The sequence below is a fragment of the Amphiura filiformis genome, chromosome 7 (assembly GCF_039555335.1).
Source record: "Amphiura filiformis chromosome 7, Afil_fr2py, whole genome shotgun sequence".
In the NCBI taxonomy this organism is placed as follows: Eukaryota; Metazoa; Echinodermata; class Ophiuroidea; order Amphilepidida; family Amphiuridae; genus Amphiura; species Amphiura filiformis.
The window spans coordinates 30,217,508-30,235,471 of NC_092634.1; the positions used below are offsets into that span (position 1 = coordinate 30,217,508).

General features: G+C 43.3%; 2 protein-coding genes across 4 annotated transcripts in view; both read right to left on the minus strand.

The window, feature by feature from the left end:
• Positions 1–17,964, minus strand: part of LOC140156999 (mitogen-activated protein kinase kinase kinase 15-like) — a 103,001-nt gene that overhangs the window by 83,743 nt on the left and 1,294 nt on the right. For all 3 annotated transcript variants that reach the window (XM_072180055.1, XM_072180053.1, XM_072180054.1), the window contains exons 2-4: positions 6,021–6,470; positions 5,350–5,579; positions 4,788–4,863 (exon numbers count right to left, since the gene is read on the minus strand). In XM_072180055.1, coding sequence (XP_072036156.1) covers positions 4,788–4,863; positions 5,350–5,579; positions 6,021–6,341 — 627 coding nt within the window. In that variant the 5' untranslated portion in view covers positions 6,342–6,470. The remainder of the gene's footprint in view (positions 1–4,787; positions 4,864–5,349; positions 5,580–6,020; positions 6,471–17,964) is intronic.
• Positions 16,864–17,766, minus strand: LOC140157784 (uncharacterized). The gene has a single exon (XM_072181032.1). It carries the CDS (start codon positions 17,764–17,766, stop codon positions 16,864–16,866), a length of 903 nt encoding a protein of 300 aa, XP_072037133.1.

Sequence of the window (17,964 nt, forward strand, 5' to 3'; positions counted from 1 at the left end):
GAAAGCGGCAGCACGGCACGAGGTCTCACCATACTGGCCATAAGGCCCAAAACCGTCATCCATGCCACAGCGGGTGCCCCCTCTGACTCGGCCAAGAGTCGGGCACACCTCGCCATGTTCGCCACCCTCTCGGTGAGGGCGCCGCGATCCCTCCTTGAGGTTGATCTGGGCCCCTAAGAATAGTGGTGTTCATGCGTCGGGACCAAATTGGATTTCTTGACGTTGGTCAGAAATCCCAGGCCCCGCACCGTACGGACTACTACCTCCACGAGACACTGTGTCTCCAGTGGGGTGCGTCCGTAAATGAACCAATCGTCCAGGTAGCAACACATGTTGACTCCCCTGCGCTTCAGGTACGCTGCCACCGCCTGACCAGGAGTGTAAACACTCTGGGGAGGTGGACAAGCCGAATGGCAGGCATCGAAACTGGTAAGTTTGACCCTGTACCTTGAAGCGTAGAAACCTCTGATCTTGAGGTGCGATCGGAACATGCAGATATGCGTCCGAGAGATCTAGCGATGCCGCCCACATACCCTTGATGGGGCAGGCTAGCGCCGAAGCGAGAGTCTCCATTCTGAACCTCTTGGGCCTGATGAACTCGTTCAACGGCTTGAGGTTCAGAATGGGCCTCCAGTCGCCGGTCTTCTTTGGCGCCCGAAAAAAAGTGCTCCAAAACCCCTTGGTGAAAGGGGGGGTAGACCGGGACAATCGCTTGCTTCGTGAGAAGCTGAGTGACCTCTGACAGTAGTGCCCGATGCTGGGGGCCGTCTGGCGGCACTACCGTGGACCTCTGAATCGTGCAGGCGCACGAGGGGTGGCTGGTAAATTCCAGCCTGTAACCCCCACTGACCACTGACAATACCCAGGCGCCCGGTGAGATGGCATGCCATCTCTGGGCGTAATGCAACAGCGGCCGCCCACAGGGGAATCCCCTGTGGAAGTCCAAGGCCTGCCGGCATGGACTGTCGACCGCCGTGCCCTCAGGACCGATCTGGTTTGCCACCCTTAGAAGAACGGCTCTTCTTAGGGGGCTTGCCATACGATCCAGCACTACTCTTGCGCGTCCTGCTGAAGCCGGAGCTGGCGCTGAAGAAAGCTTAGAAGACTTCTTCTTCTTGTGCTTCTTCCTCGCCTTACTGCCCTTCCCCTTGGTCAGGGCAGCCTCTGACTTCTTCAGAGTGCTCTCATTGGTGGCCTTCTTTGCCCGGTCCTCCACCGTAGCGCAAAAGGCCTGTCCAAAGAGTAGCCCCTGTCCCACCGAGTCTGACTTCTTCATTGCTTCAGCAAAGTCGGAGCCGTAAGTTGACTGGAGGGACAGACAGGCATTCTCCGGCGGCGAGATGACATCCTATGGGCTAGGCCCATAGAACTCTCGTTGAGGTTAGCTGTTAGCACCGCTAACAGATTAACCTCGCGGAAGAGTTCCGACGTTGCCCCATGGTCGTTCGCTACCTTCCTACCGAGGTGCTCGGCAAGCGTGGTAGCGACGCTAGAGACTCTGATAAGTGAGCGTGCTCGCTTATCGATGAGCTTTAGCTCCTCCTCCCACTGGGGGGGAACGACCCGTGCGCCTTGGCCGCCAGCGGCAGGCGCTTGGCAACGTCTGGATCCATGTCAGGGACCCTGAGGTAGGTTTCAGTAGTCCTCCTGCGAAACACGCAGTGGAAGCGTGCAAGCACGCGGCGTCGAAGCTCCAGCGAGCCTGACAGCCCTACGACACCTACCCTTGAGGTCCGCCGGGAATGCAAGTGCGGGCGACCCTTGTGTGGACGCGCTAGCTGGGCATCCTACTGAAAAGATGCCCTGGTCCTCCTGAACGGACTCCTCCTGAGAGAAAGCCAGGCCCAAACCTTGGGCCACACGGCTCATCACCTCAGCGGTGTCCGCAGGCAGACCATTGCTAGCGAGTTCCTCACGGGAAGCGGGGAAGGATACCTGAAGCTAGCTGCACAGCCTCATCAGACTGTGAGTCGCTACTGGTTTCATCTTCCGACTCCTTTCCCTCGCCTTCAGACTCTGACTCACTCTCTGATGAGGAAGAGATCTGACGACGGGCATCTGAAGGTGGACAGGAGGTGTCGCCACCGTGTGGCTAGCCAACTGAACACCAGCAGAAGAGGGAGTACTCCGCTAGACCCCGAGATGCTAGCTATAGCACCCGGGATCCGCGACGCTCTCGCTGCTGTCGCCCTAGCCATAGCAGCGGCGGCCTACCCTGAGGAGCTGTATCAGGGTTAGCCACTCGCCGCCCAGGTTGGGTAACAACTGGTGGTACTGCTTGCCCAACGCTAGGCGGCACTTGCCACGGTGCTAGACCGTGGAAGAAACCACCCTGCGGCGGATACCACGGGGTATACCCTGTCGGTAGCTGACCCTGAAAGGATCCGCCACCAGGGAAACCCCATGGAGCAGCAGTACCAGTACCGCCCCCCCTGTTGCCACAGAGACTGTGGTAACCAGGACGAGTACTGCGGTACCTGCGTGGTTGTAGCGTAGGTGCCCGGTAGGGCTCCCGGTTGCGTACCACTGTACCCATGCCTCACAGCGTTCCCCGCTAGAGGATCAAGCCGTGTGTATGGGTACCCCGCCATACTGGCTGTCCCTTGGCTAAAAGGAGCTTGCCTAGTATCACGGGTAGCTGAGCGTGTATACCCTCGATCAGTCACCTCGCTACCTGAATAGGCAGTATCAATCAATGGAGCCATGCTCCGCTGAATAGATAGTGATCGATCATAAGAGGGTAATTGACCCATTGACTGTAATGGATCACCCACGCTCTGCTGGCTCTCGAGGACATAAGTGGGTTGTTGATCAGCCAGGCTGTTCAAACTACCTACCCTAACCTCTTGAGCCTCGCCCAAGGTCGCTGTGTGTGGCGGACCACTCACGGCAGCTATGGGCGCGTGCATAGTGGCTACCACTGAAGTCGAGCCGTAGCTCGCCTCGGTAGCTGCCACTGCGTTTGCACTTGGGTCGCTGTCCGTGAGAGACTGCGAGCCCAACCCCGGTATAGCCGCTAGCCAGTCCCGGAGGACAGCCGGCAGCCATTCCAAGGCCCAGGGCATCACTCGGCGGTCCCGCCATGGAACGCTGCCGTGTGACAACCCCAGTTGGTTCTGCTAAGACTACACCCGAAGCGTTAGCCCCGGTATCGTCTCTGCTAAACCCATGCACGTTTTCATTCGACCCTTGCGGGGAACGAAAGGCGTGCTGCGTGCGTGGATCAACCCAGGCAAGCCCGGGTTCCACTGGCACGCTGCGTGCTACAGACCGGCGAGGCAAGCCCGGAGGTCCGTTTGCACGCTGTATGCTAGGATTCAACCCAGGCAAGCCCGGGGTACCCTTGGCATACTGTCCGTCGCCGGCTACTTCCGCGGGTGCTAGACCCGCTCGTTCGCCAGCAATAGACGGGTGTCCACCTGCAAGAAACTCGCTAGAGATCTCACTGGTAGACTGGTACTCGCCTGTTAGGGCAAGTACCGCCCTGCTGCCTGCTACTAGCTTAGCGTTAAGTCAGTGCTTTCGCTGGCTGCTAGGCCTTCGGGCTCGCTAGCAGTCACCGGAGGGTCCGCCTGCTTGCCCGGGACCGGAGCCCCAGAGGTTACCTTAGCGTGGCCCTTGCCGGCCGCGCTAGTACCTACCATATCAATCTTACCTGTAGGCTTCTGTTTCTTAGTCTTCGTCTTCTGTCTGTGTCAAGACCCAAACGAAGCGCTACTTTCTAAATCCTCAAGTGGATGTCCGATAAGCCTATGCAAAAGGAAGCACACTTATTTGATTTAGAGCAATCCCTGTGGGTGTAGCAGAGTGGATGCGGGTCCCACTCTGCCACAAGGGAAGGGCATGATTGACAAGGCCTGGACATTGTAGTAATCGGGGAGCGTACAGCACTACCCCCCCGAACACAAGCTCAAGCCCAATAAACAGACCCACACGCACAGTGGCTGTCGCTGATGTAGTGGTATGATATAAAAATATATAAACAAAGGGATGAAAAACTGAAAACCTTTTGGTATAGATTTGTCAGGCTGGTCCTTCGAAACCCACCGAACTCTTAGCAGTAACTCGTCATCAGACGCGCACTGAAAGATATAACGATAGAGCACACCATAAACATAGCGATAATCACTCACCATACATGTATACACAGTACTGTACAAACATCTATTGTAACTTACTAGTCTGCTATAGTTGCTTCACGTGAGAACAAAAATACAATGGCGTCCTCAGGGCGGCCATTTTGAAAACGTGTGTCCCGTATCTGAACGGAAACACTCATACAAGCTAAGTTTTTGGATCGTTTTTGTCACTTTTCTAGTCGAAAAATGTCGTCAAAACTATCTCCCTAGCGTACTATACTGGTTGGTTTTTACCTCAGGTGTAACAAACAAACTGTATATCTCTAAATCCTTTGGTTCGTAATGATACTTAGCGTTGGTAAAGAAAAATCCACACGTCTATCTCATCTAGAAACCAAGGAGGATAAGGGATGATTATCGTGTGTGACGTCACCGAATGGGTGAGTCCACTCGGGGGATCGGGGGGTTTTTGTTATTTATTCATTTATGTGGGACAAAATGACTATTGGTTTTTTCCGCATCTCGGGATCGATGCAAGAAGTATCTTAATCAACATCGGAAACGGTAAGATCGACCGGTGTACTGAGTCTAGATTATAAAAGGGCTGAAGGAGATTAAAGCTAAAATTGCTCAAATATCTAAAAGCTCTGTTTTGATTGGATTTATACTAAGATGATTATATCATGTAATTAACCAATCAGATCTTACCTTTGCCAGCTCCGCCCCTTTATATCGTACACGAGCTTTCCTGATGTCACTAAGTAAAACTTCTCTGGCATTGCTCCTAGATGAAATAATGAAATAAAGAAATTCATTACAATTTCTCTACTACTGCAAAAGTGGCAATTTGTTTCAGATGTAAACTTTTTACGCTGTACCAAATTCAAACTACTTTTTTAAATTTGCAATTTTTAGTTATCTTACATAGACCTAAGCACCGGATGAAAATGTGCGATCCGAAGTATTCGCGGCAGCAATTTCGATTTCTGGGTGGAATTGTGTTTTTTCGGCAAAAGAAAAAAAGCTTTGAAAATAAATCTCAGAATTTGTAACTTTTTTTTAAGTAGCAATATTTCTCTGATTTTCTCTGATTTTTATTCTTGTGGTAACTGCGTTGAGTGCTAAAAATTTACACTTTACAGTATCAGATGATATGGTACAAATCCATTTTGTTATAATTGTATGATCCCTTTATTCAGAAAATGCATGAAAACTATCCATCTCTTAACTATCTTTCCATTTTCCTCTCATTCCCGCTCTCATTCATTACCTATTTGTCACCTGCAGCTCCTCTATTAGTTCCTTCAGCTTATCCTTCAGCAATGGACACAACTGGGCCATTTGCTCTGCTCGTTTTTTATCAAGATCGCTTGTTATTGTTGGCAGCGTGTGTCTTTTATGTGATGGACGGAACAGACAGGCTTGATCGCACACGTAGCAGTGACCTTGCTCATCCAGCTTGTATGGAAAGAAGGTATAGCCCGAATTCCGGCAACTTGACTGCAGAGAAATATTTTAAAAGAAATCAAAATGTAGAAATTCTACATATACCGTATGTAAGTTGTCACATACTAAACAATAAGACATGCTCTCATCTTTATCTGTCAACTTTGGGTTGGTTATTCAAAAAAAACTTAGTTTTCAAATTTAGATCAGGTTCAGATAACCTTGATAGAGTGGCCACTCAAGGTAGGAGCACCTGATACAGGACATTGTGGACATTCTTTTTTATAGTGATCAAAAGCTTTTGATACATACACTATTAGTGCTCCTAAGAATGAAACATGTATGCTGCCCCTTGCCTACTGATGGCTCTCAAAAGAGCCGTTCACTGAAGACTGAAGACCTTTTTAACAGAGAACAACCAGACCGCACCTAACTGCTAAGTAAAATGTTCGGTAGCTCTGAAAAGAGCCGTTCACTGATTATCTGATCACTTACCCCTAATTCCTGTGTCACATCTGGATCTGTTGTGTCATTATAAAGTACCACATTCTTCTCCTTCCCAAAACTCTCCCTCACACCCAGATGATAAAATAACGTAGTCCTCTGCACGCTGACCGATATATCCACGACCACCATCTCCGCAGCATAAAACATATCCAATACAGTAGTCTCGCCAAAATCCAGCTTCTCAAACGCTACTCTCGTCATCTGAACGGTTTTGGCACACTTGCAGGCATCTGCGAGTTCCACGGATGCACTCTCGCACGCCGTGCTCGGTTCGCTGAACACGCACACCACTGATGTTGAGGTAGACATGATGACCAAGTTTGTGAAGCAGTTACTCCAGATGACAAAAGTGAAATTCCATATGCATGTACAAATATCCTATTGGTAATGGTATTATAACTTCCTTAGATAGTTTCCTCAGGAAGTAGTTCGATGACCCTGTAAAATGAAAGTCAAGACTTAAATATGATTAGGGTATACAGGTGCATGTGGGATTGGGTAGTATCAAGTATTAAAATTTTTAGTCCATATAAATTACATTTGCCCTTGCTAAACAAAAGCTAGAATAGACCACCATATCCATATTTCAATGGTCTATGAATGATGATAGCCTTTTATAATGCAAACATATTTTGCAGGGGCATCTATTCTTCCGTTAAATCGCCCCCAAAGGGGAGGGAATAATTTTACCCCTTTGGGGAAGAATTTTGCATTTTGAAAAAGAAAAAAAAAATAGAGGGGAAAAAGAGAAGAAAGTCAACAGGATTCAAGGAAGATTAAAACATGTATTATTATGTTTTACGGCTATTTTTGGAATGAAATAGATGGTCACTGGCTAGCAGTGACTGCTCTACAGGGTAGGTGAATTCATCAAGTGTCATTTAGGGAAGAATTATAATGGGTACATAGCATTAGCATGACATGTAGTGGTAACTTGGCTTTTACCCATTCCCATCCTAAAAATAATTACTTTGAGGGAAACCATGGACTTTTAAGCATAAAACAGGAAAAGTTGGGTCAGTAATTCTTCCCTGCCTGGGCAATAGTGACGAGTGGTCATACTATATGTAGGTAATAATGCACACAAAGATTAAGGGAGCTCTGCTTTGCATATGTGATGCGATCAAGCAAAATCAGTCGGAACTCGGCAATAATAAATTTTCAGTTTCTTACAGAATAGTAAAAAGCATTTACATAGCTGGATTTTGCAAAAAACACCATTGAAATTGAACAACCAGTTCCAAAGATATGAGCAATTAAAGAGTTTGCAAAACAATAGGAAACAAAAGGAAATATTGCCTTTGTTTGGCTATATCTCAAAATCAATATTTCCGAGTTCCGACTGATTTTGCTTGATCGCATCACATATTTCAAACAAAATCCATTTTCTTTTTAATTTGGACATCTGCCTATCTAGGGAAGCATTTGGGATTCTAAGGGAAGAAAGAACCATCAATTAGTTAACAGCTCTATTGTCCAAGTTTATCTCCCCTTTTAAACCTCAGCTTCAGATCCAAATCCTTGATTATCCTTCCCTAGGCCTAGATGCAATAGTTTAGTGGCAATCTCCGAACTCTGCTACAGAAGAATTTTAATTAAAGTCAGGGGCATGTGCGTCACCACATTATAATATAAAAGAGCTGAAAACAGTTAGCAAAAAGCTGCAATTTGGGAAGATCCTATACATACATACATACATACATACATACATAAAGGTATTTATATAGCGCCTTTAAAATTTATCAAGGCGCTGAACAAGAGAGAGAAAGGATGGGGAAAAAAAGAAACACAGTGGATCAAGAAAGAAGCTAACTGAAAAGGTGAGTTTTCAGTTTCTTCCTGAAAACTGGAATTGATGGAGACTCCCTGATGGCTTTAGGGAGTTTGTTCCATTCCCTCGGGCCAGAGACAGAGAAGGTATTTAAACCAGATCCTCTATATGTGCCCTAAGCTGACTAAGCAGAGTCTTATCGGAAGAAGATCTCAATTCTCTTCCGGGAGCATAGGCTGAAAGAAGCTCACAAAGATAATTGGGGGCGCGGCCCTGAGAGCACTTGAAAACATAAAGCAGAAGTTTAAAAATAATTCGGTCCTGGATTGGAAGCCAATGCAATTGAATGAGAAGGTCGGAGGTACCAGTTGATCGAGGGACAGAGAAAATCAAACGCACAGCACGATTTTGCAGCTTCTGCAGTCTATTCCTTTCACCTTATACTCTTGTACAGAGCAAGTCAGTGTACTGGTACAAAAAAGCTGAAAATCAAAACAAAAAAGCTGAACTCTCACAGCCCTGTAAATAATAAATCACAGCTAGCTCTGAAAATAATAAAGACCCCAGCGGTGTTTGCCAGCCTTAGATGCAATGTTTCAGTGTCCAGACTGTACCATCTAGGAAAGAATTTGATGTTTTTAGGAAAGACAGAATAGACCAAGTTACAACTTAAAAGTACATGAAGATAGCAACCAGCCTAAAATTTTCCCTTTTAGGTCCATTTTTTGGGATCTCAGTTGGGGAAGAATCTGGGGACGGATGTGACACAGCGCGGCAGGGTGAGGGAATAATTTCAATTTTCTGGAAAAATTCTGCATGACTATTTTAGTTTAGTGTCTAAGTAATTAATTAAAACTCAAAGAATTACATATTTGCATCATATTGTCAAAATATAACAAGGAATGACATGGAACTTTTGTGTTATGTTTCTGAAGATTTTGGACTACTTTTGCCAATAAACCAGTTGAAAAAATATATTTTTTCTTGAAGTTACATATATATGTTGTGCTTATGATCAGACAACAATAACATTTCTGATCACTGTTTGTAATTTTGACCCTTTTGTCACACTTTGGTGCCATTATTTCTGATTATACCCATATAAAGGTCACAGCCACTTCAAGGTCCAGACGATTTCCTGTCATTTTATTCAGATTTTGAAACACCGGTACATTCAAATATCAAATCAAATCAAATTTATTTACATTAATAAAAATAAATATGATCAAAAATAACAAAATAAGCCCAATACAGACAAAATAAACATACTAACAAATTGCTTGGAGGTGCTGTTAGGTGCAACAAAAAGCAAAATACTGAAAACTGCAATGTATTGTACCACCTTAATACCTACACATGCCTATACATTATACGAGGGGGTATCCAAAAGTTTTTGAAATCGCCCAGAACTGAAAGAGCTATATCGATGAAATTTTGTCAGTACGTAATCACTGGTCCTTATGTACAATGGTCCAAAAATGGTCTCATAAGTATGTTTACTTTCTTTACAGAAGGCGCATATGATGGGCAATCATCACCGTAGATAGCTTCATTTCATCATAGATTTTCTGAGCATTGTAGGCCTAAACCCTTCAAATGCAGCAACTTAATCACGCTGCATGTCTCAATTTTTACCATCTTGCAGGTTATATGCCTACTGCCCATCTAGCGCCACCTGTAAAGAAAGTAAACATACTTATGAGACCATTTTTGGACCATAATGTACATAAGGACCAGTAATTACACTGACAAATTTTCATCGATATACCTCCTTCACTTTTGGGTGATTTCAAAAACTTTTGGATACCCCCTCATACAGGTATACAATCCTGAAGTGATTTAGCCTTGATTGGTATTTTTGATGGTTCTATATAACACACAATCGTCCACAAATAACCTGACGGAGGACGTATGTTCCTTATGACAAGCTCGTAGCGCTTACAAAGTAAAAATAAAAGCATCTTAAGGTACACAAAGCAAAACCTTAAATAAATAACATTATAGAGTACAAACCTTAAATTTACATAATACAAGTCATAAAATATAAAGATCAACAAAGTAAAACACATCATGGAAAAAGATAGGTCTTAATTGACTTTTTAAAACTCGTGATGGAAGAGGATTCTCTTATTGTGATAGGAAGTTTATTCCATTCCCGTGAAGCACATAAAGTAAATGTCCTGTCGCCTGCTCTAAGGTGAGCCTTGGGGTAATCCAAGCGAAGGAAATCATTGACGGATCTGAGATTACGGGTTGGATGATAAATATGGAGACAAGTTTTCAAAAATCTGGTGCTAAGTGGTTTAGAGTCTTGTAGGCGAGCAGTTTGTAGATAATACGCTGATGGACAGTAAGCCAATGAAGAGCAGACAACAATGGTTGCGAATTGTGCTTGCGAGGTACATTAAAAACAAGTCGAGCTGCCCAATTTTGAAGACTTTCACCCATTGGGAGTGCTCGCCCGCTACTTCAACACGTTGTAATAAGCATGAGTCTATGGTGAGGGACGGTGTCAAACGCCTTCGAGATGTCAAGCACTAAAAGATCAGATTGAAGATGTTTGTCAAATGATGTAAAAAGGTCATGCATGGTCTGAATGAGCCGAGACTAACACGAGTGACCCCGTCTAAACCCATGTTGGTATTAAGTGAGTATGTTGTTTGAGTCTAGATGTTTCATGATTTCTGAATGTAAGACATGTTCTTGGCAGTGTCGACACCCTGTATTATAAATATTTTTTCCCTGCAATGAAATCATGTCTTACTCTTAATACTCCGTTGGTGAACAACGGGCGATTGGTATTTCACCGAACGCAAGAAAAGGAATCCTATCTGATTGACTAGAAATCGATCGATCAGTGATGAAGTACAAACTCAAATTGTAGAGATGTATTCAATTCTATTTAAATCAATATTCTATTATTGACGCAGTTAAAGAAAGTTGCATAGTGTCTCGATATGGGGCATTGTATTATAGACTTGTGATTTAATATTCTATACACATGTACAGCATGTGGATCTGAGCTAAATAGGCAATTTTTGACACAAAGATATAGGGATGATGACACTGTGCCCTCGGCCCTCAATCATACAGCTCAGCTGATCATGTCCATGTCGACCTTGCTCGAGAAGTCTAGCCTAGAATTTGCTCACCGATATTAGCTTCACATCTGGGCTAGAGACCATTCAAAATCTAGTCGGATTCGCTGAAGCATGACAACGTGTAAAGCAATGGAAGTTCAGTAAACACCTGCCGATCACTACAGGCGATGTGATCAAAAATGTTGCTAAAATTACACATCAACTAAATTTTAGACTGGCCAAAATAGGCAAATCTTGCTCAAAAAGATACAGTAATACATGTACAAATTGTACACAGTTGACTCATCAAAATAACATTCATCCAAATTTCAACATTAACAGAATAAATAACCTCCGGTGCACAAAATTGCACCGCTGTCCGACCGAAAAACCATAGCAAAGCACTCTAGCACTGAATGCGCAACTATCACATGCAAATTCAAAGCTAGAGAGTTCTCGAGTAATGTCGACCCACACCACTCTTCGTCATACATCGTGAAAATTTAAACATATAATCCCAAATTCATTACTTCAACATACCATGTGACAAGCAAAGACAGAAAACGTACCATAATTTGGAATTTTATATGCTTAAAACATTTTAAATGTGTAAATATTATAACATAGAGCTCTACCATTATTAATATTTTTGAATTCTCAAGCGCATACAGACAATTAACACGAGGGGACTATGATACATACACAATACATAAATGCGAGCAACGGTCGAATTCCACGGTATCGCATCGCAAAATGCGATGCAATTCCCATCAACTGCTATGCACAAATTCCAAAATGCATAGTGGGCCGTGGGGATACATAAATTTGAGCTAAATTCCATGTGGTATTTACCTAACGCATCGCGATTTGCGAGTCATTAGTAATCGCATTTACCTCAAAACACATCTGGATGATAATCAAAAACATCACACAGTCGCCTCCCTGGCAAAAATTGCCTATTTGGGCCCCGCCCCCTAGTGCAAGGAAAAAAGAGGAAAAAGGAGTGAGAGCGAGGAAAAAAGAGAGGAGAGAGGGGGAGAGAGGGAGAGGAGGGGCAGAGTGATGGGGAATCCATACGATATGCAATACCATACGATTATTATCAATAAGCCTGGCAAAATTGTCTATTTGGGCCCCGACCCCCCCCCCAGTGCAGGGAAATTTGGTGGATTTGGGCCCCGCCCCATACAGGCTTGCCCCCCCCTGGAAAAAATCCCAGCTATGCCGCTGCCTATGGCACCTTCTACAACTTGAGAACAAGTCCTCAAACGTTCAAAATGTGTACATTAGTTAAGGTACAACAACAGGGACGGTCAGGCAGTTTTTTAGTCCTGCCAGCAAGACTTCAGTCTTTATCATAAACATAATGACATCTACGGACCTGAATCTAGGTCAGACTGCCTTACTAGCCTGTATCACGATTCACGTTTCAGCGAAAGAATGTAGCTGTAGTATGTATACCTGTTTTAATGACGTTGCAACAATGTTTCTATTGTCAGCATTCATACTTTTGAGTTTGTATGGAGCACGTTCCTACACATTATAAATAAGTGAAATCAGAATATCCTGAAAGGAATTTAGGTGACGAATTGAACGACACTGACCTTGCAGCAGCTAATGTTTGATCATGTAAACATGGCGAATGAATGACGTCATTGGACATTTTTGAAGCAGCGCCATGGCGATGCTTCCTATTTAATTTCACGAAATGGCTTGCATCACGATAGGTGATATGCCTCAACTTTTGTTGATACACCATTCAAAATACATACGATAATCGAGCTCAAATGAGATCGAAAATTGTAGGTTAAGCGCATGCACATTCTGCATTTGTTATGAGTTTGTTTTGTATGGCAGTACATGACTGAGAAAGAGACTACATACATGTAGTTGGTCTTTTTAACAGTCATTTTTTGTCATGGGTTTGTTTTACATATGTGATGCGATCAAGCAAAATCAGTCGGAACTCGGAAATATTAAATTTTCATTTTCTTACAAGATAGTAAGAGGCATTTACAAAGCTGCATTTTGCAGAAAACCCCATTTAATTTTAACAACCAATTCCAAAGATATGAGCAATTCAAGAGTTTCCAAAATAATAGGAAAGAAAAGGAAACATTACCTTTGTTTAGCTATATCTCAAAATCGATATTTGCGAGTTCCGACTGATTTTGCTTGATCGCATCACATATGTCAAACTGACTGAGAAAGAGATTAGGTATTTTCGTCTCAGGTCATCAGCATGGTCAGTTGATATAAAGTATAAACAGTCTTATCTCTCACAACTCCCGTATTTTGCGTGTGAGTATAGGCCTAGCTGTAGTTCACACAGTATTCAGTGGAATATTAAAACGAATTGGAGTCGACATGGCAATAATGTGGTCATGCATGTTAGGCTTGTTAGCGATCAGTAGCTATCAGTTGAGCGCCAAATAAACTTGTTCTGCATAAAATGTTGTCAATTAGACCTATAGGAAACAAATGCCTTGCATATCGATTGGCAAAACATTCTTTAATGTTCGGATGATTGATGTATATAGGGTGCTCATGACGGGCTCATGCCGGGCTCATGATTGTAGTTTGATAGAGACGATGGAGTCAAAAACTAGGTTGAAAATGTTATTTTATCGTGCTGCCTATTTATGTCATGTCGTGATTATACTTTGAAAGAGGACGGAGTAAAAAACTTTGATTAAAAAGTGTTATAAACACAAGGAAAAGCAAGGTTATCGGAAATATTCAACTATTCTCATGATCATACGATACAAAATATATGTGGTGTGTGTGGGGGTCTCCTGGTTGGAGATATACGAGGATATGCCACGGTTTTAGGGTACCATACCTTTTCAGCGATTTTGGTATATGATTATGGGTGGGTTTTAAGTGCATTGAACCAATATTTAAATGATAAATCCTTGGCGCTGCTTAACCCTTTAAAAGGGTTTTTTTTATTAGCCTACGTTTCATCATATCCTACTATTGGATCGTTGAAACAAGAAAATCTCATTCCCGGCCTCATTCACGAATTCACTCACCTTCCTACACCACCAGTTGAAATAAAACTCAAAACATCCCGTGCTATTCCTCAAAACTACATGCACCTTCATTAATAAAAAATTGAAATCCTAGTAGAAATCCGTTATCGAAAATTGTTTGATATAAAACGTCAACAAAAGTAATTTTTCTGAAGAGTACAATGTAGATACCATGTGTCAAAATAGCGGCTCGCAGTCACATCCCCTGCTTTGTACGTGTACCCAGGTCACGGTCTGTCTACGTGACGAACAGTCAAGGTCAGAGGACAGCGCAACCTGTCTGCTGCCATGCCGTAATATAGCGTGACGTGTGCACAACAACAGCCTAAAATGGGCATAATGGCTCCGCCCAATGAACCATATCTTCTTCTTCTTCTTGGTTGAGTCGGTAGATACAGATTATTAGCTGCAGTTCACCAACTTTTTGGGTCATGGTCGCGGATATATGGTGCGTGTCTGATGGTGTCTCTATCTAATTGTTCTGTTTAGTTGACTGTTGAGCCGGTTCTTGAAGCTATCAATTGTGCTTGCCTTGATTGTTTCTTCTCCTGTTGCGTTCCACTCCCTAATTGCTCTTGGAAAATAGCTGTACTTGTATGTGTTGAGTCTTGCATAAATTGGTTTATAATTGCTGCTGTTCTTCTTCCTGGTTCTTGTTTCTTTTATTAGCTCCATATGGTCGTTCTTGTTTATGCCCACCATGTTGTTTGTTATCTTATACATCATTGCTAGTCTTGCTTGCTTCCTTCTATCTTCCAATAAATCCCATCCTAACTCCTGTATCATCTTGGTCACACTACTTCTTTGCTTGAAGTCCCCCATGCAAAATCTGGCAGCCTTACGCTGCACGGCTTCAAGTTGATTTATTGCTCCATCCTGGTATGGCCCCAGACTGTGCTTGCATATTCGAGTATTGGCCGCACTAAAGCCATATATGCAGTTTCTTTAACTTCCTTGGTGCAGAACCATAGGTTTCTTCTGAGACAACCAAGCACCCTGTTTGCTTTAGAAATTGTGTTTTTCCTCTGTGTATTCCAATTGAGTTTGTTATCAATTTCTATTCCCAGGTATGGGTGCGATGACACTTCTTGCAGTTTTGCTGGCAAAAGTATAATCCATATCCGGAGGTTGCATCTTGTTGCTAATTTTCATTATGTAGCATTTTGCTGCATTAAAGGACATTCCCATCTATTCTGCCATTCTTCAAGCTTTCTCAAGTCATCTTGAAGAGTTTGAAGGTCCTGTCAATCATCCTTATTCACAATCGCCTTTGTCGAACAGACTTTTACGCAGGTAAGAGCTCGCGCTGTCCTCACTTTCATAGCGGTTAGGATCGACGAGGCGTCAGGCCGACACAATCTGGTTGTGTAGGGAGACTATCATTGCGATGCCCACGTTGGAACCATTGGATTACGGAAGAAATATTCATTTAAATACCAGGACTGAAGCAATGTGGCCATTTCTATGTTTGTACCGGGCAAGTGCTAGTTTAGGGTCATAGAGTTTAGGGTCATAGAATTCGCCACCGTCGGCCATGGCCATGATGGCTGCATGCACAAATAACGCATTGAGTGCTAAATTCGGAAGCTTTATAAAGACTATATTTTTCACTTGTTTGTCGACAAAGATTCGATGTCGCCAAAGAAAAATGAAACGATAACAAGCCTACAATACACAAGGTATTGGTACATGAGATCAGGTATAAATCTAGGTTACGAGTTACAGTTACTGGAACTACTACTACTCAACTACTAGTACTACTACTGTTTTATTACGTATTTCTTGGCCAACCTGGAACACTTCTATTGCGTCCATGTAGCGTACTAAGCGTATATACACTGTGCGGCGCAGTGACCTCGATCATTGATGACCTTAACCCTGCCGTTATGTGATTGGTTAGTTGACAGAGGTCATCACGTACATCGCCGTACTTTAAAATACAGGCCGATATCGGCTGGCGTACAGTACAGAGACATGTGGAAGATGTAAATAATTTGACCGCGATGTTGGCGAAATTTAATGGATCATTTACAATATTTGCACCAATTCATGGATCATATTATATGTTTCTGCTTCTATGAGCACTTTCGATGATGATTGGGATTACTATCATAGCGTGTATGTGCTATGATATGCTGTAAAATCCGAGAAAAGCGAAGCAGTTGACCGGAGCTGAGTGCTTGACTGTGAGCTAGCTCAAGAATGCAGTTCAAACATGCCTCGTCGAGTTGATTTTTTGTTTTTGTTGTTTGCCGTGACTTGCAAGTGTCACTTTCGGCGTATTTCTGCGAGTGACACTTGCAATCTAAAAGTAAACAACAAACTGATTTGATAAACCTTGGATCGATTGCATATTGTGTATTTGTGAGCAGCTCAACTTGCACTTGCAGTGCAGAAGAAATGACTGCTTTTTGCAGGTAGGATTATTTATGCGACACGTACTCGACTGGTTAGCAGGTCAAGGATTTGCACTATTCAAAATCAATGAAGTAAATCATGAAAAACATTGTGTACAAGCGCACTACCCTATGATGATCATGTGCATGCATGTTGAATTTCATGTAATTGTAAGGACAATTTGTAAATTATAATCTGACTTACCTGTTTACACTTCACTCAAACTCCAAGCGGGGACCTCTGGTGCACTGGCATAGGCATCGTCATCTTCAGAGTCCGAGTCGGACTCTTCGCTGCTGCTATCGTCGACTTCAATTTGGAATCTGAAGCTGTTCAATTGGTCCTCCGGTACTGTTGTGTCAATTCTGACTTCATTATTGTACATTTCTTCTTCAAGTTTGATGACATGCTGCTCGGCTTTAGCCCAATTTTCAGGCGTTACATTTGCTAGTGCATTTTCAAGGTGCTTTTAACGTCTACCATCTTGAGCGTTGAGTTTTTTGTTGCAACGTCACCTTTGACTTGCCCCCAAATCAGTTCGATAGGATTCAACTCACAATGGTAAGGGGCAGTCGCAGAATATAGTGACCATGGGATCTTGCCAACTCGTCAATTACCATCTTCGTACACCTTGGTTTGTGCATCTGAATAAGTGCATAAAGCTGCACCTTGATCATGGTTGGACACCAATCTACATTTTGAGCTGTTAGCCACTCTTGCATTTCGGCTTTCTTTGTGTTCATCGTCGGTATTCGTTCCTCCTGAACTGAATGATAAGGTGCATTGTCCATGACGATGACAGTGTGTTGGGGTATATTTGGCAGAAATTGATGGGTAAACCATTCCAGAAAAACGTTGCCATTCATTTCATCATGGTAATCACTAGATCCCGTCTTGGATTGAAATGAAAGGAGAGCATCTTGAACAAATCCTTCTTTTGACCCAGCGTGCAAAATAATTAACCTGCTTCCCTTTCCGGTTGGAATAAGAAATCCTCCTGATCCAGCAATTACCCAGCATTTGGACTTTGTATGATTTTGGTGGAGGAAAGTTTCGTCTAAATACACGACAGGGCAGTTGGTAAGCTGTCTAATTTGTTTCATTTTACTCAGGTAGTCGTGTCTTTTGGCAACAATGTCTGGCCTTTCTTTAACAAGTCTTTCTGGCCTCTTGCTATATTTGTAGCCCATGTCTTTTAAAATTGTTCTTAGTGATGACTTGCTACCTTGGAAGTTGATTGCAATCTTGACCTCATCATATACTGAGTTAATTGTTGGCCACTTCCTCTCTATGTACATATTGCTAATTAGCCGCCTGATAACACCTCGATCAAAATCATCTACACTGTCGACTATCCGCTTCCTTTTGGGTCCTCTTTTCACTGGAGATTTAGGTCCATGTTTTCTAATCTTGTAGAGGGTTGACCTAGATTTAATCCCGGTTGCTTCCATAGTGTTCTGGATAGCACTCTTATCTTTCGGAAGTCCAAAGCTTCACTGCTCCGTTTCCTTTGTTAAGAAATAATCCCATACATTGGATATGATTTGCTGTGCTTGCTTGCACAGTGATGCACTTGTGCCGACTGACATTTTTGGGTTGATTAATCCAAGATAAATCCTTTATTAAATGACTGAATGACTGTAAATAAA